At 35.1% G+C, this 24,446-nt stretch overlaps 1 protein-coding gene across 2 annotated transcripts in view; it reads left to right on the plus strand.

The window, feature by feature from the left end:
* GALNTL6 (polypeptide N-acetylgalactosaminyltransferase like 6) overlaps positions 1–24,446 on the plus strand; it is a 934,503-nt gene that overhangs the window by 829,145 nt on the left and 80,912 nt on the right. For both annotated transcript variants that reach the window (XM_019733270.3, XM_074338318.2), the window contains exon 8: positions 9,477–9,594. In XM_019733270.3, coding sequence (XP_019588829.1) covers positions 9,477–9,594 — 118 coding nt within the window. The remainder of the gene's footprint in view (positions 1–9,476; positions 9,595–24,446) is intronic.

Consider the following 24,446-nt stretch of genomic DNA (forward strand, 5'->3'; position numbering starts at 1 on the left):
GAGAAAAGGAATGTGAAGATAAACAAATGACAGATTGTGGGAAATGGGAACAGTGGAGGGAGTGTCAAGTAATTAGTATTATATTTGAGATGAAAAACAGAAAGCAGAACATGCTACAAATAATAAATTCCTGTTCTTGTTTTCCTCTGAGGAGAAAATAATGTTACTATTAACATCTTTGCCTTTAATATATGAGGAATACAGTCATCTTTCTTCTCTTGACTTCATTGCAGCATTGCACAGTAGTTAAAGCATATTTGTATGGTGGGTTAGGAATTTCCACCCATAAACTCAGTCGTGCATGATATTTCACAATATTACATTTTCTTCAGAGCCAATTAAATCCAACTCTGAGTTCCCTTCTCCAAAGTAGTATGAAATTTAGTCTCTCTTCTCATGGCAATTCCCTCTTCTCAGGGAGAGCAATGGTTCTAGAATCTTACTCAGGCCAAATTATCAAAGATGTCATTCTATCATAGCTGTCAATTCACAGTGGTTGCCACCAAGACTCTTACTGCCCAAACCACTTGGGTGATTCAAATCCAGCAAGTCTTCCAATTTCATGCAAAATTAAATTTGTCAAGGCCAAGAGTCTCAGTGCGTTGGGTATAGCCTCCCTGTGTGTTGTTACACACGAGATCTTGCTATCAAGGGTACCTCCACAGTTCAGGGTGGGGACCTCCATCACTCCAGGATTTGAGAGCTTCTAGTTGGGGAGTCTACTTTTTCTTCTCTCTCTTCCCTCTCTGGGATATCTTACGTGATCTCTTCACGCCGCTTAGGCACCCTTAAAAATAAAAGCAGTGGCTTCCACTAGCCTTTCAGCAACTTCTTCTTGCCAAGCCACAAAAATCACTGAGATTGATGTCCTGGCTTGCTTTGTGCTTGAAATGAGAAGGGTGGTGGCCATCAAAGGGAAAGAACAAATCGTGATTAATTTATCAATAATTTATTATGTTACACTGACATTTCCTAGTTCATGTACCAGTAGGAAGTTTTAGCACCCACTCTGTATAGGCATGACACTGGGCACTTTGCAAGCATCTTCCCCTTATGCTCTGGCTTCAACAGGACTGGCGTTCTTCCATTTCTTGTTACTGTTCTCCTTCCCAACTCAGGGCCTTGGTACACCACCTTTCTTAGCCCCAAATCCATCCTTGACTCTCCTTTGTTTCCACTTTTTAAAATCATTTACGCTGTCAAACTTTTCAATAATTCCTCTCCAAATATTGTCCTAATAATGACATGTCCTTGGAAATTCTTATCTGTATAATGAAGTATACTGACATTTTATGATAATCTGTAAATTCTCAGTAGTATTGCTACTTTTATCTAACTCTCCTCGTATTTTATCCGGCCCTCAATCATTGGGCTTGGACTGGTATGAAACATGAACTAAAACTTCAGGTTAAGACACAATTTACAATGAACTTTTAACTTCCAGAAGTGGAAGAGTAAATCAATTTTTACACTTTTATTCTTTACAACAAACCAGGACGGCAAATTCTAGGAATTTATTCTAAAGACATACTCGCACACATGTGGAAATGCTGTCTGTACAAAGCTATTTATTATAGGGATTTTGAAATAGCAAAGCATTGCAAATAATTTAAAGGTCAGCCAGATAGATAGATAGATAGATAGATAGATAGATAGATAGATAGATAGATAGATAGACAGATAGATGTGCATAATGGAATAATGGGCGAATGTTAAAAAAATAGAACACAAAACTTTTTTCAACATGGTGTGATCACTAATATAGGTAGTTTTTAAAAATGAGGTAAATTTTTTTTAAATTAGGTAAAGAACACTGTATGTAGCATACAATCATTTGTACAGAAAAGGAAGCTATATTTGTACTTGTTTGTATGTGCATAAAATATCTCTGGAAGGATGCCCAAGAAATAATAATGGTTGTGTGCGATGAGAGAAATAGGGTGGCAAGGGATAAAGAGAGGAGCAGGAGTTTTTTATAAACATGTGACTGTGTTATATATTAAAAGTAATTAAATATTTTTAAACATGTTAAAATAAAAATTAATGGATAAATCTGTGGACTTCCATATCTGAACAAGAGAGAATAGTATGGGCAAGATTTACCCTGCCACCTGGGGGAAGAAAAACAAACAAACAAACAAAAATATACATATAAATATATATAATATATATTTATGCATATGTATTTATTCACACACACACATAGGGTGCCAAAAAAAATGTATACACATTTTAAGAAAGGAAAAAACTGTACTAAAATTGTAATACTCGATATATACAGATAACAAAAGACAAATACAAATCATGTTTGACTTGTGCAATTACAAGAGGTACTCAAAGTGGTTACCATCGGCATAATTTTAATACAGTTTATTTCCTTTCTTAAAATGTGTATACATTTTTTTGGTACCCTCTGTAGATATGAAACAGTGGTTTTCAAGACACTCAACATCTGGCAATGAAGGACATTGATCCTGAGAGGTGGCAAATAATAAGGTAAGGCCTACAATCACACCCGCTTACTGACTTGACAGAGTTTCCATGTTGTGGTATTAGGAAGGGGAACCCAGGTGGGGCCCAGCCTGAGTCGATATGGACCTGAGAGTCTGGGAAGAATCGGACAGCTAGAATCTCAAAGGCAGAGCACCACAAGAAGAGAGCTACACAGAGAGAGCCCCAGAGTTCTGCAGAGGGTACCCCTTGAGTGTTCAGCAAAGCACTGATAAAAGCACATGTGTAAAGAAACTATCCAAGATTGGGAAAAGAAGCACTCAAGAGAATTAGAAGTAACAGTGTACATAATGCGTACAAGACTGAGAGTAGTATCTGTTCCCACCATTCAGACTGAAAATCACAATCATTTGCAAGACATTGAGTAGAAGACACAAAAGGATCTTATTTTAAGGTCAGTGAACAGATTGAGCATTGCTTCAGTCCTCCCTAATAAAATGTAAGAGCAAAACCAAAAACGTCAAACTAGTTCTAAGTAATGTAACTGCATCCCAAAACAAAGCTCAAATTTATTTAAAGGAATGTCAAAATACCCAATACCCAAAAATATCAAAGTTCTAGAATCCAATGAAAAAATTGCCCAGTGTGCAAAGAAGTACCAATATATGGCCTATAGAAGTAGCTAATTCAATCAATTGAAACTAAGAACTAAGAATGAACAGCCAAGAACATTAAAACTTTAATTATAACAGTATTCTATATGTTCAGAAAGTTAAGTAGACGTGTAAGATATAAAAATAACCAAAATAAAAATCCTAAAGGTGAAAATATAATGAGATGAAAAATCCATCAGATGGGATTATCATTTCATGAGATATTACAAAACATAAGATTAGTGAACTTGAAGATACAGCAATGGAAACTATCCAAAATGAAACACAAAAAGGGAATTTTTAAAAATGAACAAAATGTATTATTGGAGTGTCTAGAGGATATGCAAGAAAAGTAGGGACAGAAAGACGATTGGAAGAACTAATGGTCAAAATAATGTCCAATTTCATGAAAACTGTACCTACAGATCCAAAACACTCAAATAATCCCAAGCAGAAGAAACTATATCAAAGAAACTATACCAAGTCATGTCACAATGAAATTCAAAATGATATAGGGATTTTAAAAGCAGCCAGAGGAAAAAAGACTCATGTACAGAAAAGCAAAGATAAACACAACAGCACATATTTCATGGGAAACAATGCAAGTGAGAAGAGAGGGGGCAAAATTTTTAAAGGATTGAAAGAAGAAAAAGGCTATTAACTTAGTAATAGCCAACAAAAGTATCTTTAAGAAGTATAGATGAAAAATCATGTTTTCAGATATGCAAAGATTGAAGACCTAATCACTGGTGCACTCCTACTACAAGAAATAGTAAAGGAAGTTCTTTAGGCAGAAGGAGAATAATACTAGATGGAAATCTGGATCTAAACAGAAGATTTAAGAGAAATGGTGTGCGTACTAAAATTACATATATATGAAATGTAATTATTTAAGTCTTTTAAAAAGATAATTGACTACTTAAAAATCATGATGGTTTTATAACATATGCAAAAGTAAAATGTATGTCAGCAAAGTATAAATGTCAGGGGAAGAGAAATGAATGCATACTATCAGAAGTGTCTTATACATGCAGTGGTATAACATCACTGCAAGGTAAGCTGATAAAAATAAAGATGTGTGATATAAACTCTACAGCAACCACTGAAAAACAAAACAAGGAGTTTCTGTTAAGTCAAAAAAAAAGGATACTAAATGGAATCATGAAAAATATTTAGTTAATCAAAAAGAAGACAGAAAAAGAGGGAAAACTAAACAATGAATGGGACAAATAGACAACAAACAAGATGATAAATTTAAACCTAGCCACATGAATAACCATATTGAAAGTAAGTGTTCCAAATAACCCAAAAGCAGAGCTTGTAAAAAAGCAAGATGCAGCTTTATGGTGCCTAAAAGAAAACCACTTTAAATATAGATACATATAGTTTAAAAACTAAAGTAAAAAGATATAGAAAGTTATAAATACTAGTGTTTAGATAATACAAATCTAAAGAAAGTGAAAGTGGCTATATTAATATCAAGACAAAATAGATGTCAGAAAAGAATATTACCAAAGATGAGAAAAAGTCATAATGATAATGAGGTCAGTTCATCAACAACAAACAAAAATCCTAAACATTTATGTACCTATTAACAGAGCTACAAAATACATGAAGCAAAAAATTGATAGATCAACAAGAAGAAATAAATCCAGAATTACATTCATAGATTTCAGTATCCCTCTCTCAATAATTGATAGAACAAGGAGACAGAAAATCAGTAAGAATATAGAAAACTTGAACACTATCAACCAACTTTACCTAATAAATATTTATAGACAACTCACTCAACAGCAATAAAATACATTCTTTTCTAATATTCATGGAACATTTACCAAGATAGACCATATTCTGAGCCATTAAAAAGTGAATTATAAAAGGATTCAAGTCATACAAAGTATGTTCTCTGACCACAATAGAATTAAATGAGAATCGATAACAGAAAGAGCTCAAAAACATCCCAAATATTTGGAATCTAAATTATACACTTCTGTATAACCCATAGGTCAAGAATAAGAGAGAAATTCAGAATTATTTTGAACATAATGAAACTGAGAATACTACATACCACTTTTTGTGTGTGAGATTCTGCTAAAGCAGTGCTTAGGGGAGAGTTATAGTACTAAATACCTATATTAGAAAAAAAGAAAAGTATCATATCAATAATCTCAGCTTCCACCTTAAGTAACTAGAAAAAGAAGAGTAAATTAAATTTGAAGTAGATGAATTAAAATAATACAGACCAAAGAGAAATCAATGAAATATAAAACAGAAAAACAATAGATAAAATCAATGAAACCAAAAGGTAGTTTTTTAAACAGATTAATAAAATTGATAAATCTCCAGCCAAGCTGACTAAGGAAAAAAAGAGAAATGACACAAACATGTTCAACAGCATTAATCATTATGGAAATGCAAAATACAACCATAAGAAAATATCAGTATACTTCTATTATAATACTAAATTTCAAAAGACTGTCCATAGCAACTATTCATGAGTGTATGGAGCAACTGGAACTCAAACACTGCTGGTGGGACTATAAAAGGATACAAACACTTTGGAAAACAGTTTGGCGGTTACTTTAAAGGTTAAACATATATGATCTAGTCATTCCATTCCAGGGCATTTCCTCAGGAGAAATTAAAGCATATGTCCACACAAAGATTACTACACAAAATTAATGACAGCTTCGTTTGTAATAGTCCAAAACTGGAAATAACATGAATGTTCATCAGTAGGTGAATGGATAACCAAAGTGCGGTATATTCATGCAAATAGAGTACTCAGCAAAAAAAAGAATGAACTATTAATTAATACATGCTACAACATCAGTGAATCTCACTGATGCCGAATATAAGAAGCCAGACCCAAAAAAGAGTACATACTGTATGATTCCATTTATTAAACAAATTCTAGAAAATACAAACTAACCTATAGTGACGGAAAACAGCTCAGTGGTTGCCTAAAGAAAGGGAACAAAGAGAGGGTTAAGAGGGAAGGATTACAATGAGGAAACTTGGGGGGATGAGGAATATGTTCGTTTTCCTGAATATGGTGATGGCTGCACAGGGGTATACATACATAAGTCAAAACTTATCAAATTGTACACTTCATGTGCAATTCATTGTATGTCAACTATGCCTCAATTAAGCTGCTTAAAAGATTAATGAACAAATAAGAAGAAATACATAATTAAATCAAAGGTTTGTTTCTTACCAGTCATTCACACTAATCAAGATAGGAAACGCTCATTTATCTGGGTCTTAATGAAAACATCAGCGAAAGCAAAGATGACCCATTTGAATTTTTGTTTTGTCTAAAATTAACCTAAAATATACTATATGGTTTGTTTTATAGAAACTCATTAAGAAAATAAGATATTGTGTTTCCAACAAATTACTTACAGTAAAAAATATCAATATAGGACTTTCTCTTGCCCAGTATCTGTATTAATTCTCTATCTATGATCATTCTAATTCTAGTTTTGAGATTCATTCTGCACAGTGTAAATGTTGATGCACTTTGGTCTTACATTTTACACAATCAAATGAGAATATATGTATACAAGTGAAGCTCTTTCTACTTGTGGTTCAGATTGAACAGGATTGAGCATTTCTGGCCACTTATGCCCAAACCCTACAGAAGCAAAGGTTACACTGTGGTAACTTGTTCCCTGAGAGCTGCACCCAATACATGCTACGGTCCTAATTTGTTCCAGCTACAGTTGTAATTCCACCCTGAAATTCAGTGTGTGAAAAATGGAAAAAGATTAGGCTTCCGGAGAGAGGGATAAAGTAAGGTACATCTGGTTCTAGGATTTTTATTTCAAACAAAATAAAAAATTGCATGAGATTCTTGACATTACTTTTTTTGAATCCTGCTCATTTCCCAAGGGAGAAAAGAAATCCCTTTTCCTGCCTTGTAATCTTTCCATCTGCATAGAGTAAAAATATTTTTAAACTGAAGTAATTAGGCCAGTGCCATCTTAACATGTGAAGTCTTTGGAACATATAATGCACTTAAAACAAATTCAGGTTTATCTTGCTCAAATACCTCATAAAAATTTACCATGACCAAGACTTCAGTTGGTCTGTAAATTGATGTGTCATATATGTTTACACATTTTTTAAATGTGTATCTTCAACATTTCGTGCCTTGTACTCTTCCTTATAAATATCCTTTGTTTCAAAACACTTTTCAGAATTGTCGCAAAAACTATGCTCACATTGTGTGTCTTTACAGATTTGCTGTATCTGCATAAAGGTGTTCTCTAATTATTTTATATCCACATTTATGTAGTTGTCTCTCTTCACCCCAAAACATTGAAAGAGAAGCAGGGTGGTAAAGAGCTCACAGGCTTTGAAACCAAAGCACCTGGGCTCCACCCCACACTTAGCCCTGACCTTGGGCTCTGTTACTAACCTCTCTCTGCCTTTGTCTTCAGGCAGCACATAAGGATGATGGTATTCATAGGGCTGTTCCGAGGATTCTTAAATAAGGGAATAGGGTAAAGCTCTTAGCCAAGGGCCCAGCCCATAGTGAGCTCTGAAAACAAAAACAAAAACAAACAGGATTTACCTTTAAACAGCAAAATGATTATTCGAGGAGATCAAAAAATACAGTGAATGTTTAAATTTCAAAAAATTTATTGCAGTAAAAGACACATTGCCATTAATCCCCCTCAACATACTCCTCCTCAACTTCAAATACACTTACCCCATCATTCTTGCCACTTGCTGAAGCAGCTCTGGAAGTCCTCTTTAGTGATTATCTTTACTCCATCATGACAATACTCCGTGTCATACCTTGCTTCTGGTATGGCAATTTCTGACGAATAAAAACATGGTGTGTCCTCATCCACCTTATTCACCGGATCTGGCACGGTGGTGCAACTTCTGGCTCTTCCCCAAAGTCAAAATGATCCAGGACATGGAGGCAGCCAGGACAGTGCAACTAAAGACACTCACAAAAGAGGACTTGCAGAACTGCTTCAGAAAGTGGCAAGAACGGTGGGATAAGCGTGTTCAAAGCGAGGGGGAGTATTTTCAGGGAGATTAATGGCAATGTGTCTTTTACTGTAATAATTTTTTTTTATTTAAATATCAACCGTATTGTTTGATCACGTCTCGTAAATTATCCCTTTACAGAGTAAAATGACTAGAATGCTTCCTTGCAGAAGTGAAATATTTAAGAATTACCATTTAACTCAAAGGAGTGTTTCTTAGAAAGGCAGAGAAAGCCTAAAAAGAATAATATAATTAAAGTGAAAAGACTTAGTTTAAATTTCCAACTTTGGTATGTTAATCACATAACTAGTTCTCATTGGTTATTGTATTCTTTTTTTGTGTGTGTCTTTTATATTTTTTTATTATTTACACAAAGTTTTGTGCAACAAAATAAAAAGAGTACAGGGAAAGCGTCTTAGTTATTACCAATTACAGTAGCCAGTAAGAGAAGGCCAGAAAATTATAAGTATGTAAAGTGAACATATTCCCTCTCTATAGGCCAGAAATTTTGCTTCCAGACATATAACCAATATAAATATGTGTACAGATTCATCAAAAAACATATTCTAAAATATTCTTGATAGCACTATTCTTATTAGCTCCAAACTGGAAACTATTCAAAACCCATCAACGGTACAATGAATAAACTGTGATATTTACCCAGTTGCATACCATACAGCTATGAGAATAAACCTTCTACAACTATGTGCCACAATATGAACAAATTTCAGAAGCATAGTGTTGAACGAGAGAGATGTATATACTCTTCTGTCTCTGGCTTTGCTCACTCAATATTATGTTTGTGAGATTCCATTTACATAAAGTAATTGAAATTCTACAATAAATGCTTCCAGGCCAAATGTACAACATTTCAGATTATTGTATTCTAACTGTCCCTAGTCTATAAAATGGACATGACCTATAAATGGTAAATGCTTGGTGAATATGTACGGAGAGAGTCAATCAAAGATATTGTGTACAGTAGTGTTTTCTAGACTTTCATATGATAGTATTAAGATCCCTTTCACTTTGAGGAAAAGCCATAAAATTGAGTGCTATTTCTCAATATATCAGTCACTGATAGTCATGTGTTTCTCTCTAAGGATAAACGTATGTAGCAAATGTGACTCCACAGGGCACTAGTGGCATTAGAACCTGAACTGTAAAGTTGAAAGCTCATGAGACTCCAAGAGCAGTTAGAGACCCAATGATCACCTTACATCTGTTACAGAAAACTGGAGCTAAAAAGCTCCATGCAGTTGACCACTGAAAATATCTTGAATTTGCTTTTTTATTCCCCCCAATCAAAATGTCATTGCCCCTGATGTTCACAGTCCTTCAAAGATTATTTTATTTATTTCACAGGTCTCCTGTTATGGCTGGAGGTCTCTTTGCTGTGGACCGAAAATGGTTTTGGGAGTTAGGTGGCTATGATCCAGGTTTAGAAATCTGGGGAGGAGAACAGTACGAAATCTCTTTTAAGGTAAGCCACCAAGACCCTCTTCATACTATGTCTACATAATTTTGATGATTCTGATAGAATGTCATCATTTTATTTTGTGACCTGTGTTGTGAGGTAACAAAAATAGACATATCAACCTCCCAAGTCAGCTTTTGGATGAGAGAAGCTACTTCCTTCTGATGTTTCAGAGAGACATAGCCATGCCATGAAAGAAATGCATACAAGAAATAATTCAAAATCCCTTTTACAAGTAGGAAACTTGCTGTGCTAGCAAGAACTACTACTCCAATGACAAGTGTGATCCTTCTGAAGCACTTAAAACATATGCATAGAAGAATTAGATGAAAGAAATGAAATTTAGTGGAGCTTTTTCCCTTTGTATTTGTTCTAGAAATTGTAGTTCACATAACCAGTTATACTAAATTTTCAATAACAGAAGAGTAATTTTAAAATATAAATGGCAAACTAAAGCAGTTTTAATATAATTGCAAAATAAGCAAAAATTTTAACATTTTTATCTGAAATTCCCCAGGTCTCTACTTGCTTTGACCGTAAATACGCAGTAAAATTACGTACTTGGTCATATATAGGTATACGATAGAATCTGAAATTTCAGGATTTATAAATGAAAAAAGTTTACCACAACCTGTGAAGATCATATAAGCAAAGCAAAATAAACTGGAATACAAAATATTGTACTCCAAACCTCCAAGATTTTTTTTTAAAAATCTATTTTCTTTTTTTACTTTATCATTGTCACTACTTATATAGAAGACAGACTGATTCTTGAAGATTTATTATATAGAAATATCTTACTGAATATATTAGCTTTTCCTAATTGCTTCCATTATGAAATCAAAACAATTGTTGCTGAGGGGGGGAAAATGTATCCTGAATAATGAAAGTCAAACTTAAGAATCCAGCTAAACTTTTTGAATTGATGTATAAAAAGAAAATGATAAAAACTGATTTTTATAGAACTGTAACAGCTATAGCCAATGTGTTACAGAAATGGTATGTTGTCCTCAGAGGATCATAAAATAAATATTCCCAAAGAGATACTCAGGAGGCATGATTGCAGACTTCAGGACATCTAGAAAATTTTCTATCTCACTATGCTGGCAGTAATCCTTGAAATACCGTTTATTAAATTAGTGTATTTTTTTCCACCATCATTCAAACACATCTCATATCACATCTGAGGTACTTTTTTTTTTAACCTTTTTATAAATACGTGGTTTAAAATCTTTGAATTTACCAATGTCTTTTGGGTCCCTATTGTTATAGCTGCACACTTGTCACATTGTATATGGCAAAAAGTAATAATAATACAAGTAATAATGATAAAAATAGCATCTACTGCATTTACCTAGGGGTAGAAACCAGATGCTGAGCTAAGTGCTTTATATGCATCATATAATTTAAAATCACAACTCTAAGAGGGATTATTCCATTTTACATATGAAGAAACTAAGGCTTAAAGTTTAAAAGATTTTAGATTAAAAAGTGCTTAAGTCTTTTTCCGATTACAGTTGATATTCAATATTATTTTGTATTAGTTTCAGGTGTAGAGTATCGTGGTTAGATACTTATGTAATTTATGAAGTGGTCCCCCCGATAAGTCTATTACCCCTCTGACACTGTACACAGTTATTACAACATTATTGACTATATTCCCTATGCTGTGCTTTACATCCCTGTGACTATTTTGTAACTACCAATTGGTACTTAATCTCTTCACCTTTTCCACCCAGCCCTCCAACCACCCTCCCATGTGACAGCCATCAGTTTATCCCTTAGGGACTAAAACACTCCATTTCTACTTAATTGCAGAGAAGCAGAAACATGAAATTCTCTGACATCCAAATCATATCTACCAGCAGTATTCTAGAGTTCACTGATCTCTACCTAATGGTTGTTCTCATTGAACAGAGGCAGGTATCTTCATTATATCCTGTTTCCCCAAAAATAAAACCTAGCTGGACCATCATCTCTAATGCATCTTTTGGAGCAAAAATTAATGTAAGACCCAGTTTTATTTTAGTATAATATAAGACTGGGTCTTACGTTAATTTTTGCTCTAAAAGACGCATTAGAGCTGACGGTCTGGCTAGGTCTTATTTTCGGGGAAACACGGTAGTCTAATAGCAAAGCAGCAAACTCTCCGCTGACCCTGGCAAAATACCACTGATTACCAGATATTACCCAAAGGTGGGTGCATAGTTTACAGTAATACCTTCAATTGGAAGAACAAAATATTGCATTTGACCGCAGCATTAAAGATAAAAATGGCATTGTTATATTTGTACTATCATCAGCATTCAAGGGATGCTTTTTACTTGTACAGTTTAAGAGATTTTTTTCCTCAACTCTCTTAATTCATGAATTCTTTAAATTAAAAATATTATTTCAAAAAATTTCGACTAAGCAGAAGAAGCCTGGTTTTGAGTAATGAACTGGATGATGGATAAAATTGCTGTTGAATGTCTGGCGAGTTTGCAGAATATACATTTGCGTTCTAAATCACAAAAGTATTTATTTAGACCAACGTAAACTTACATCTCTCACTTCTCTGTCACTCATATGTATCACATCTCTTCTGGATGACCTGAGATTTTATTACCCCATTTCCAATTTTTTCCTTATCTGTCATTCTGAAGGATATAATTGGAATGCAGACCTGTCAGCTTTGTCTAGAAACCATGGCAACAGCGCTGGAAGTTCAGGACTAAATTGCCCTAGGTTGTTTGGTTGGAATGACAGATTCTTTGGTGACAGTTGTGTCTTACAGGGTCCCATTTCTGATATATCCCTTCATTCTTCTCGCTATTGTGTGATGACCTTGGGGTTCCTGTCCCTCCCTATTAGTATTTGTAACAGGAGGGGGACAAACTTAAACAGGCTTTGGTAGAATTTGCATTGAGGCAAGAAGAATACTGTCTGTGTGAAAAGAATCAAAAGAATTGTACACAAATATCGCAGTTAAATGGTATTAAATAATACCATTGGAACTAAAAGAGAAAAGTCAAATGCCTGTATTTTTGGACATATTCCATAAATTGTGATTAATTTTGCAATGTAAAGCACTGTAAGATATGCACTGGTCGGCACTTAAGGTTTGGATAACTGTGAAATATGTGTGGATAACTGAGAATTCACTAGTCTATTTCACACCATGATATAGAAATTGTTTTAAGTCTAGGACTTAAATGCTCTAATTCAAAAGATTTCTATGTATGGTCGTTATCAGGCATCTTTGCTAGCTGTTTACTTTTCAATCAAAGAATCGTTTCACTAAAGTTAATGACAAGAGTCCATCACTGAATGAAAATATTTCCAGAAAACTCTGCTTTATGTTAAGGGCTTGGTTTTTAGTCAAACAATGTCTGGTTAAGAGTGCTCCTCAATTCTTTTTCTCTGTAAATATCTTTCCTTCCTTTGGCTAATGTCTCATTACATGAGTAGATTTCATGCCCTAACATAAAAACCAACACAGTGTAATTTTCAGAAGTCAGTTGAAGAAAGGATGTCTCTAGAGAAATGATCTGTCTGCTCTGTGCCCAGTCTTTAGTATGTGTTCATATGAATCTGAATTCCTATGTGGCCCAGAATTATCCAGCTGTCCTTCATATGTTGCTAGGTCAGCCAGCCGCTGGGGTGGAGAAAGCAGCATTTAGTCAGCCATTCAACAAGCTTTTATTGAGCATCTAATTTATGCCAGGCACTGTTCCAGGTCCTCGATTTGGATTTGCACCTGGAAAAAAAAAGGAAACCAAGACAGACTGCACAGTGTGGCATAAAAGAGATAACCCACATCTTTAAATGTTGTTTACCATTTAAGCTACTGAAATTAATATTAATGAGTCTGATTTTCCAAAGTGCATGTTTACATCCATTGCCCAAAGATAAAAGTCCAAATGTTAGCCTTTACAAAAGATCTGTCCTTCAATTGCAGAAAACTCTTTTGAGAAAATAAAAGTGAGCAATACGCACTAATTAAGCACCACAAGGTTTAGAATGAAGCCCAGCAACTGACTGACTCTATTCCATAAAATTCTGACACGAGACATAAAGTTTAGCTCCAGGTGGAAGAGCATTAAATTTGGTTTGGGCTGCCTTTTCGAGCCCCAAACTTATCAGCAGAGTCCCACATTGATCCAATATTTCTTGGGCCATCTGTAGTCAAGGTAAAGCTCTTGATTACTAACCCAAGCTGTACAGAAACATTCGCAACTCCAGGTGAAATGAGTTTGGGGACCATATGTCTTAGCGTGAACCTATCAAACGTAGGAGCCCCTTGCAGCCTATTTCAAAAACCACTCTTAAATGGATTATAGTACACTACATAGTCACCTTTGTTTTGTGCCTTTGTGCTTCCCATACATTGAGCTAAAGATTCAGACATCTAAGGAAGCTTTAACTTACATCTCACCATCTTTCTGTCCTTATCAGTCATTCATTCATTCCACAGACATTTATGTATTGACTATAATGTGACAAGTCTGGGCTAAGCCCTTAAGATTTAAAAGTAAATGTGAGAAGATTCTCGCTATAGAGGAGCTTACTGTCCAGTCACGGCCTGAGAATTAATTTGCTGCAGTTACTCATCCTCAGTATTGTCTGGAATATATTTTATTTCCATATTCTGGATATATGTGATAGCCACTTTGCCAGCCTCCTTTCCTCTGTTCTTTCTCCTCTTTCAGCCTATCTCCACATTTTATTCATTTGTTCCCCTAGTTGCTTTGTTTTCTCCTCGTAAAAGTTCACAGTTGCCCCCAATTGCCACATAAATCAAATGAACAGACTGAATCATAAACCATGAAACTTTCCACCAATTACCTGCCTTACCTAACTGTCTCAATCTACCCTGCCAACCACCTGAGCTACTGTCTTCCTTTCCTTTCCAGAAGATGGGAAGTCATACTTCCTTTGTATGCCTATTTATTGCAGAGATTTTGAATAACCAGTCAGACTTTGTTCTGTTCCCGAGAAATTTGTTTATCCTCTTTGCAAATATTAATCAGAAACCTTCAGCATGAGTCCCTGTACCGTGCGAGCTAGACTCTGCTGAAAAAAGGCAAAAGAAGCCCATTGGATTAAGTACAATTGAGATGAGTATTTCACCCATCAATTAAAGGGGGAAAAAATCTACATTAAGAATTTCCTCTAAAGTAAAACGTATAAATGTACTTTTCTTCACCAGTTTTCTAATGCAAGAGAGACCAAAGCTTTTCCTTCTGCACATGGGGTCCACTGACTAGAGTAAAGGTAGAGGTGCATAAACTACGCCCACACTTCATTCTTTATGGGTTCCAGTTTTGGATCTTTTAAGTTAGAATGAGAACCTAAAGACACTTTGAAGTTATCTTGATGCAGTAATATAATCCTTCTGATTTTTTTAGGATTTTATCCAATCTTTTATTGTTACTTCATCCACATCTAATTTGACAGCAATTTTTTTAACAACTCAGTCTTTTCAAATTCCTGGAATTAGTTTTGACATGAACAATAATTCTTTCTCTTTTCATCATTTTAAGTGGTATTTAATTAAATTACATAATTACAATTTTTTAAAACCAGTATAATCACATTTGGGAAGAAATGCAATGCCTTTGAAGTCAGCATGTAACTGAACTATTGGGAGCCAAAGATTCCAGGTATATTTAACGTAGCCTGTATTTGGAGTAGATTCACCCTCATATGAACACCATTCAATATGTTTACAGAAGGAATAGAGCATGCCTGTCTTTAGTATGTTTTAATACTAATATTAAATTGATTGAGCAGTGATTCAGTCCTTGCTGTCAAAAACTTTCAGTCTAATGAGACACAGGCAGATCTCAGAGGTGGGTGCACTGCTGCCTTTGTGAGGAGGCAAATTCCCACTTGTTCAGGTCAGGTCTAGGGTAAAGCTCTCCCCGCGGTCCTCATCCTTACCCATGTGCCCCAATCCCTCGACCTGTGTCCAGGAACCTTCCAGGTATTCAGGATTTGAACGACCAGTGTCATTCCACTCTGGGAAGAGATAAGGGGAAGGGTACCAACCATTTCCCTCTCTTGCTTTTTAGTTGTTACAATGTTTGCCTTCCCCCAGGTCCAATCTTGTGTAGTCTCTGAAGTGAGGAAAAGAAAAAATTAGTCCTAAAATAAGCCTCTGGGATTTCTTTGAATCTTTTCTTTTACTTTGATGTGACTGGGGAAGAAAATGCTCCTGGAGTAAAAATAGAAGATGGAAAACACATTGAGCATAACAAAATGAATATTTCAAGTTATAACCCAGCCACACACAAATAAGCGTACACATCTTAAAGGGACTGAAATATGCCTGAGATTTTAATAGACAGCATCTGTTTATTTTTTTATCCTTTTATGACTTATAAAATCTTTACATGAAGCTGCCTGCATCCCAAAGTTCTGGCTATTCTATTCTTCCTCTGGTGGTAATAACTATTATTTGGTCCCTTAACAAGAAAAAATAATGAGTTAGCTCTTATAGGTCATTGAATTCAATTTCTTATCTCATTCAACACTAATGCAAGGTAAAAATATAATTTCTATTTTATAATTGCAAAGTCAGGCTTTTACTTAGTTAATATCAAAACAACAATTAGAATTCGGGTTTGCTCTCAAAACCATTAGCCTAATTTCTCCTAGCTGGAAAAGTAGGAGACTTTATGCCACTGGTGAAAAAGTGGTTGCTGTCACTCTCTGAAACCACTTTAAAAAGGAAATGCAGTGTCTTTCTGTCTGATTTTTATTAAATATGAGGGCTGACAACTCTTTTTATGATTTAACATAAAATTTAATGCTTACTGTCTTCAAAATACACTGATTATTCAATAAGAATTGAATATGTACAATAGGGACTAATCACTGAGTATAGAAAATCCAGTTCTTTCTTTTTTTTTTTTTTTTTTTTAAGATTTTATTGGGGAAGGGGAACAGGACTTTATTGGGAAACAGTGTACTTCCAGGCCTTTTTTCCAAGTCAATTTGTTGTCCTTTCAATCTTAGTTGTGGAGGGTGCTGGTCACCATCAAGTTGTTCTTTCAGTCTTAGTTGTGGAGGGCACAGCTCAGCTCCAGGTCCAGTTGCCGTTGCTAGTTGCAGGAGGCACAGCCCACCATCCCTTGTGGGACTCGAGGAGTTGAACTGGCAACCTTGTGGTTGAGAGCCCACTGGCCCATGTGGAAATCCAACTGGCAGCCTTCGGAGTTAGGAGCATGGAGCTCCAACCGCCTGAGCCACCGGGCCGGCCAAAAATCCAGTTCTTAATCAAACAAGAAAACAGCCATCAATTTGAGATTGTCATAGCTTAGTAAACCATGTATTCTAAAGCTTAACTTCATTTTGGATCTTCTCAAGAACAAACATGGATTTTATTTCTTTGTGCTTCAAAAATTTAAATTAATGAGCACACAATGGAATACACAGATGATGTACTGTAAAATTATACACCTGAAACTTATATAATGTTATTAACCAGTTACCCCGAATAAATTTAATTTAAAAACATTAATAAGCCCACAAAATTAGTTAAGGTTTCCTAAATGGTACATGGCCATCAAAATATTTTTAAGTATACTTACAGTTGGACAATTGAATGTTAAACAGTTACAATATAGTCACACTTTTAAAATGGAAAAGAAAGATCTACTCAGAGATCACTCAAAACAAAAACGGAAAACAAGAAACAGGAACAAAAAAAACCTAACTTTATCCTTGACAAATTATCAGCTATCTTACCCTCGACCACAGTGTATAAAGAAAGTGATCATATGCAATAAAGGCAATGATGTCACAGCAGAGACATCGGAAGATGTAATAATCACAGCTACAAATCCCTCTTGAAGTCAGAAGCTCTCCATTTTCCAAAGTAATTGGCACATCCTAAGGTGGGGTGGGAACCAACAAACATTTGCTTGAGATAATAGCAATAGGTGTGATTGCTGATTGCCAGAGCTTCCCTGGATTGAGTTTGGCACACAAGAGAAGCAGCAAGTGGGAGATTGGGTACAGATCCGAAAGAGATATTAGACAGATCAGCCATATCTGCCGGAAGCAAGCTGTTAGCCAGGCAGAATGGAGGAGAGATACTCAATATTATGAGCAGCTCTGTAGCAGCCAATTCCAAATGGATGCGGACAAATAAAGGCTAAACTAATTCACTCACACACAAATTTTGTGTTATAAAGTGAATACCTACTGCAATTGATAAGAAGAAATCACCCTATTCAAAGATGAATAATAATAATTTTTTAAACGAAGTAGCCTATAAAAATATACAGAAAAAAAAAGGACCAGGAAAAAAAAAACAGTCATGTTGCTGTACATGTTTATAAAATTTCTTGAAAATGTTAATGAGGTCATTGACTCTCAATAAAACAATATTAAATGCTAAACTTCATGAGATTAGGCAAAACATCAAAAGACAAGACAAAGGGATGTAAAAGAAGCAGCAGCATTGAGGATATAATGAAAAGAAACAGACAACCATCACTAATGATGGTCATATAGAAAGTAACACAAAAGAGAAGGGATATTCTAAAACTATATAGGGACATAGAGGATATGGTTGAGAAAAAGGAACAAAATGAAATTATCATGAAGTTAAAAAGTAATAGAATGAAAAGATATGGAAAGTAAAGGAACTCAAGTTAGTGTTCCCAAGTAAGAAAATTAAAATTAAAATAGCATATATTGAAACCTAAGCTATACAGCTAAAGCAGTATTTAGAAGAAGATTCAGATGGCGATGCTTGAAAAGGGGAAGGGAATATAGTCAATAATGTTGTGATAAGTTTACATGGTGACAAATGATTACTAGAATTAGTGGGGTGATGATCATATAGTAAGGTATAAAAATATCAAATCACTATATTGTATACTTGAAACTAATGTAACCAGTATAAGATTGTATACCAACTATACTTAAATAATTTTTTTTAAATGTAGATTCTTGAGTTTTTACATCAACAATAAAGAATGAATAAAAATAATCAAATTAAACATCCAAACCCAGTTTTCGAATGAAAAATAAATAAACCTAAGGGAATAGGATAAAAGATTAATAAATACAGAAATAGGAATTAATGATTTAGAAAACCAAAAACTGGTAGTGTAAGAGCTGGTTCTTTACCGCCAAAAATAAATAATTAATGAGATATAAATAAATATGGAGACATTAATTAATAAGAAAAATGGTTAACTGACCATTTACAACAACACAAATACACAAATTCAAAAACAATAATGGGGGAAAAAACAGGAATTTTTTAGAGAAACATTAAATAATCATAAGAGATTAATCACTCTGCTCAATTCTACGCAACTAAAGATTATAAGTGAAGTTGATGATTTTTAACAAAATATAAATGATAAAACTGACCTCCAAAAAGAAAAAAATCTAAACTGACTCTATTCATTTTCTACTGTTACATAACATATTACCACAAACTTAGTGCCTTAAAACAACACAAAACTTTCACACAGTCTGAGTCAGAAGTCCAGAGTCTTTCAACAGGGCCTCTGATAAGGATTTCACAGGGCCGAAGTCAAATGTTCAGGCAGCCTCCCTCCTTACCTGGAGGTTCAACCAGGGAAAGATCTGCTTCCAAGTTGCCTCAGGTTGTTGACACAACCCATTTCTTTGTGGATGTGGGACTGAACCCTGCATTGTCTTGCTGGCTGTTGTCTGGAGATCACTTTCAGCAACTAAAGCCACTCTCTCAGGTCCTCTCCATGGCACTCACACAACATGGCAGCTTACTTCTTCAACACCAGAATTTCTCTCACCCTTCAAATCTTCATATCTCATCTTTCAGAAAGGGCCAGTTACCTTGTTTAGATCTCACCTGTTAAGTTAGACCTTTCCAGGATAGTCTCCTTTTTGAATAACTCAAATCCAACTAAGTTGAGACCATAATTATATTTGCAAAATCCCTTCATCTTTGTCACATAATGTCGCCTAATCACAGATGTGAAATCTATCATATTCAGTCTCTCCCACATTCAAAGGGAGGAGATTGTACAAGGCCATGTACACCACGGTGTGTGAATTTGGGGGACATCTCAGAATACTGCCTACCGTGCTGCTCAATGACCATACAAGAAATAGAGAAAATTGTCAAAAAGCTGTCCCCCCCAAAAGAATAGAGTATCAACCCTGATTAGTTTCTGACAAACCTTTAAAGAAGACGTACTGTAAAGTTTTATAAAAACTGTCTGTAATATCAGAAAAGAAGGAAATCTTCCAAATCAGGTTTAAATCTAGCATAGTATTAATAGCAAATTCTGACCACAAGAAGATTTTTTTAAAATACAGACATATTTTACTTATAAATACATTAAAAAATAATAAAAGGTTACACAATAGAAAAACTACTCAAATATTAATACACCAAAAAAGTATAGTTTTCATGAATATTTTTAATATTGAGACATGTAACATAACACATTAACATAATTCACCCTAATAGTAAATTTAAAAGGTTATAGTCATCTCCATAGGTAATATAAAGGCATTTGATAAACTTTGCAATTCACTTTCAAATAAAATACTTAATACTTGGCATGATTAAAATGTTAATATGTATTTGTGTAATGGATATCTCTCACTCAAAAGCCAACCGCTAGCTTATTGAGAAAATTCAAGGAATATCCCCATTAAATTTTTACTTAATATTATTCTAGGCATAGTAGGCAATTCAATTAGACAAGAGGTAATATAAGATATGGAAAAGTTGGAAAGAGGAGGACATTTTTCAATAATTGCAAAAAAATTATCACCATATACCTACCTGAGCAATTCAGGGGAACCAATTGAAAAACTACTATAAATGATAAGAAATTCAGTGAATTGCCTGAGTAAAGTGTGTGTGTGTGTGTGTGTGTGTGTGTGTGTGTGTGTGTAAATATATAGAAAGCAATAGCCTTTATATATACAAATAACAATCCCAAAGGAAAAGACCATTTACAATAATAGAGGGGAAAAAACAGCTAGGAATAAACTTAAGAAATGTCCTAGACCTCATAAAGAACGATTATAATACTACTGAGGGACACATGAAAAGACACGAGCACATGAAAACTCATAAGGAAGATAATTCTCCCTAAGCATACTCATAAATTTAACACAATCACAATGAAAGTGGTAACATGAAATTTGGGGTGGGAGTTGCTAGACAAAGTGCTTCTAGTTCGTAGGCAAAACAGACAAATAGAATAACAAGTTTTAATTAATAACCGTTTTCTACTTTCTCCATAGTTATCTGAAAGTACAAAAACCTCATAGGGTGTTTAATTTATACTCTAACATAGTTGATTTGCCTCCCTAGAAGGGTACAACTCAATCTCATTTTACAAGTATCCTCTATTTCCCTTGAGCCATCTCTCTCTAAACTATCATGATGATGCTTTGTACAAAGGGTTTTGTTCGAAATAAATTCAGCCTTATAAACCGTGCTCATTAGAAATCCTTTTTATGGCAAGGATGGTTCTAAAATATTGTATATGCCTTCTCGTTGCTTTTATGAGACAGCTATATTAGAAACCTCTCCTTACTTTTGAGCCTGCAAAGTACTTCAAAGTGTAGTTGCATTTTATATCTAAAATGTGACAGAAGCCTTTTTATGGCACACCATATACTTTCAGCTACACAAAGAAATAGCTGGAGTTATTCCTATGGGGTTTTTTTGCCTACAATATTTAGTCTAGGTGACATAAAAATAACCATTTTAATTCAACATACCCAGAATTGATCTTCCAAAGAAAATATTAAAATGACATTAAACTCATTCAGAAACTCAAAGATAAACAGAAACAGCTGCTAAATGTCTCACCAGCCAGTCTGAGATTCATTTCAATTACCCAACAAAAGGTACCTCAGGTGTAACAGAGCATTTTCAAGTTAAATTTTATGTCCATTAAATATAAGCCTAGCGGCAAGTCTGAATTCCTCCCAGTTGTTACTTCCTTTATGTCTGACGACATTTTCCTAATTCCCTGTTTAATTTTATTTTAGCATTTATAGATAGTTGTAAACGGAGCGAGATATAACAATTTACACAGCATTCAATACCTGTGTTAAGGTCAATTTGACTTCCTATTGAAATATTTTTCTAATATTGAGATTGTTTTCAAATTTTTATATTTTTCTAGTTGTCGTGTTTTCCTAACACGAAAAATGAAATATTATATAATCATTCTAATGCTTCTGGTGTATAAATCTATATAAAGCAAGTCAGCTTGTCCGCACCCCATCTCAAAAAATGTTTGTGTAGAAAGTAACCAAAAACTCTCCATACAATTCTCAAGCCTCCGTCCACATCCCAATGACAATATTGTAGAAAGCCTCAGAGTATATACACACATTAACTGTGGAGGTATAAGCACTGATTTTTACACTCTACATCAAGGTCAACAACCTACAACACACATGGCCAACATAACTCCCTCCTTCTCCCCAAGCTGTGAGAACACAATGCCTCCCTTCCCCCTTCACACACACACATTCACAAACTCGCATGTTGTCATATGTCCTAACCCCGCTCATAGAGGTCAACATGTAGACACACAGCAACCATCCCATATAGCCCCCATCATACCAGAAGAATGACTATAGCATATGACCACCATTCTTGAGCACCTATTACACATATAAGGGTGCTATGTATTACTTAACTTAGTCTTTACAACCTCTTTATGAAGGGGACACATCACTACAACTTTACAGAAGACGAAAATGAGATCAGAAAAGAATAGTAACCTGCCCAGTTCAAACCCTGGTCCAAAGTTTCCTTTCCGTTGTTCCATATCATGAAAGTATATCAACTTCTCTAGATTAAAAAAAATGACATGTAAATGCCATTACAAACCTTTAAGAGCACTCACTTTCTTTTTGGATGAAATTTTTAATAAGGAATATTGCTAACAAAAATTAGTTGCCTATCAGCTGAAGTTTAGAAAACTCTTTGCTTCTTTCAAGTTTTTGTTATAATGCTATTCATCTGAGCAGCTTTGGATGGATGTGCTTGTTTCAAAGTATACCCTTGGCATTCCTGGACACTCAAACCTTCACTGTTCAAAAGAGAGTTTGTGGTGTTTTTTTTAATGTGGATTCTTTGGCTTAATAGAAGACAGAAACCCAATTCTGTCTAACTTAGAGAAATATGACAGGATGGGGGAAATATGACAGGATGCTAGTATAAACAAACTGAAGAAGTAAAGGAGGAGAACGAGCCTCTGGAAGGCTTGGAAACAGGGCCTTTTCTCTGAATATCTCACCTCTGCCTCTCTCAGCTTTATTCCCTCTGACAAACTCTCCTTCTACCCCTCAGTATGGCTACCGAAAGCTCTCAGGCTTTCATTTTCTGCTTCACCACCAAAGAGGTAATTCCAATGTGATGAAACCTCAAGGAAAGACTTCCAGTAGCCTTGCCTGAGTCGTGTTTCCACCCGTGCCATTAAGGAGGTGGTATGATTGACAGCCCAACTCAGGGGCAAAGGAGAATCCCATGTTTGGATATTTCCCTAAAATAAAGGGAAGTTGTGGTTCCAATACAGAAAGGCAATTTTTTAAAGTTTGTAAAGAACTTGTGTTTATTTTTAGCCGACGGGATATCCAGGAATGTAAGCAATTAGACACCAAATCTGGAGACATATGGAAAGAATGGTAAAAAAGCAAGCGCTTTGCCTCTAACGTAGCTTCTACGCTATGGAAGAATGAATTAAGGGAAATAAGGAAATTATGTCCTTAACCATAATATTTTACCTAAAGAAGTACTCTTAAAATGTTCAAATCCATTCTTTCCTCTCCAAGACTTAATGTTTCGAATAAACCAGTAAGTGATATATCGGGTTTTCTGTTCCCGTCTTCACTCTAATCACTGTTAAGATCGGTGTTGTTAAGACTGCTTAGTGTTGCTGCAAATATAAGCACTGCATCTTAAGAGTAGTGATCACCTGCGCAATGTCCCCTCTGAAGCCCTGCTATCCTCACCCAGACCTCTTGAAGCTCATTAACAGCTAAATAGTTTGGGCATGATTTTTTTTTTTATACTGACATAACAGAGCATTTCTTACTTTGAAAAAATCCTAAGCAGATGGCTCAAGAAACGAGAGCTTTGCCCTGAGACTAGAAAATACCGCATCCTCATTAAAAACTGCTGATACATTTCCCAATTTCTGCTTTTATTATGTGCCGGTCAACAAATAGAAAAGGGAGTCAGGAAAGGTCAAAATAAACTTTTCTCTTTTCCTCCTGATCTCAAAGAATGATCTGAACACCCAAGTTTCTGAGAATAAAGCAAAGCAATGGTGTGTGGTTATAACTTCACATTGTTACCTTTTTAGATCAAGTCAGGCCAAAAGGTGCAGCTTTCATTACATCTAGCCCAGAAAAGTAGCTTAATAACAGACATGGCCCTTTTCAATATCTGTTAGGTTGGTGTAAAAGTACTTGTGGTTTTTGCAATTTTTAACCTTTTAAACCACAGTTACTTTTGCACCAACCTAATACATACCAAAGACTTATAGGTTAACAATTAATATCTTAATTTCTAGTAGATGGTACAGTGGTTGATTGTCTTGTGTTAAGAAGTTTTTCAAAGGAGGGTAATGAGGACTGGGAATGCAGGATGAGAGGGTGTTTGGGGCAAAAGGACTTGGAGCTAAGACTTGAAAGAGATGAGGGAGTTAGCTATGTGTCTGGAAGAGAATCCCACGTAGAGGAAACAGTACAAACGCCCTAAAGTGGGAGGATATCTGGCATGATGGAGGCATAGAAAAAAAGCCAGAATAGCTTGAGCAGAAGGAGGGAGAGGGAGATAAGTAGGAGATAAGCAGAAGGTTTTAGAACTGAATGCATTAATA

This window comes from Rhinolophus sinicus, chromosome 15, assembly GCF_057876585.1.
Source record: "Rhinolophus sinicus isolate RSI-liver-muscle chromosome 15, RSI-T2T, whole genome shotgun sequence".
NCBI lineage: Eukaryota > Metazoa > Chordata > Mammalia > Chiroptera > Rhinolophidae > Rhinolophus > Rhinolophus sinicus.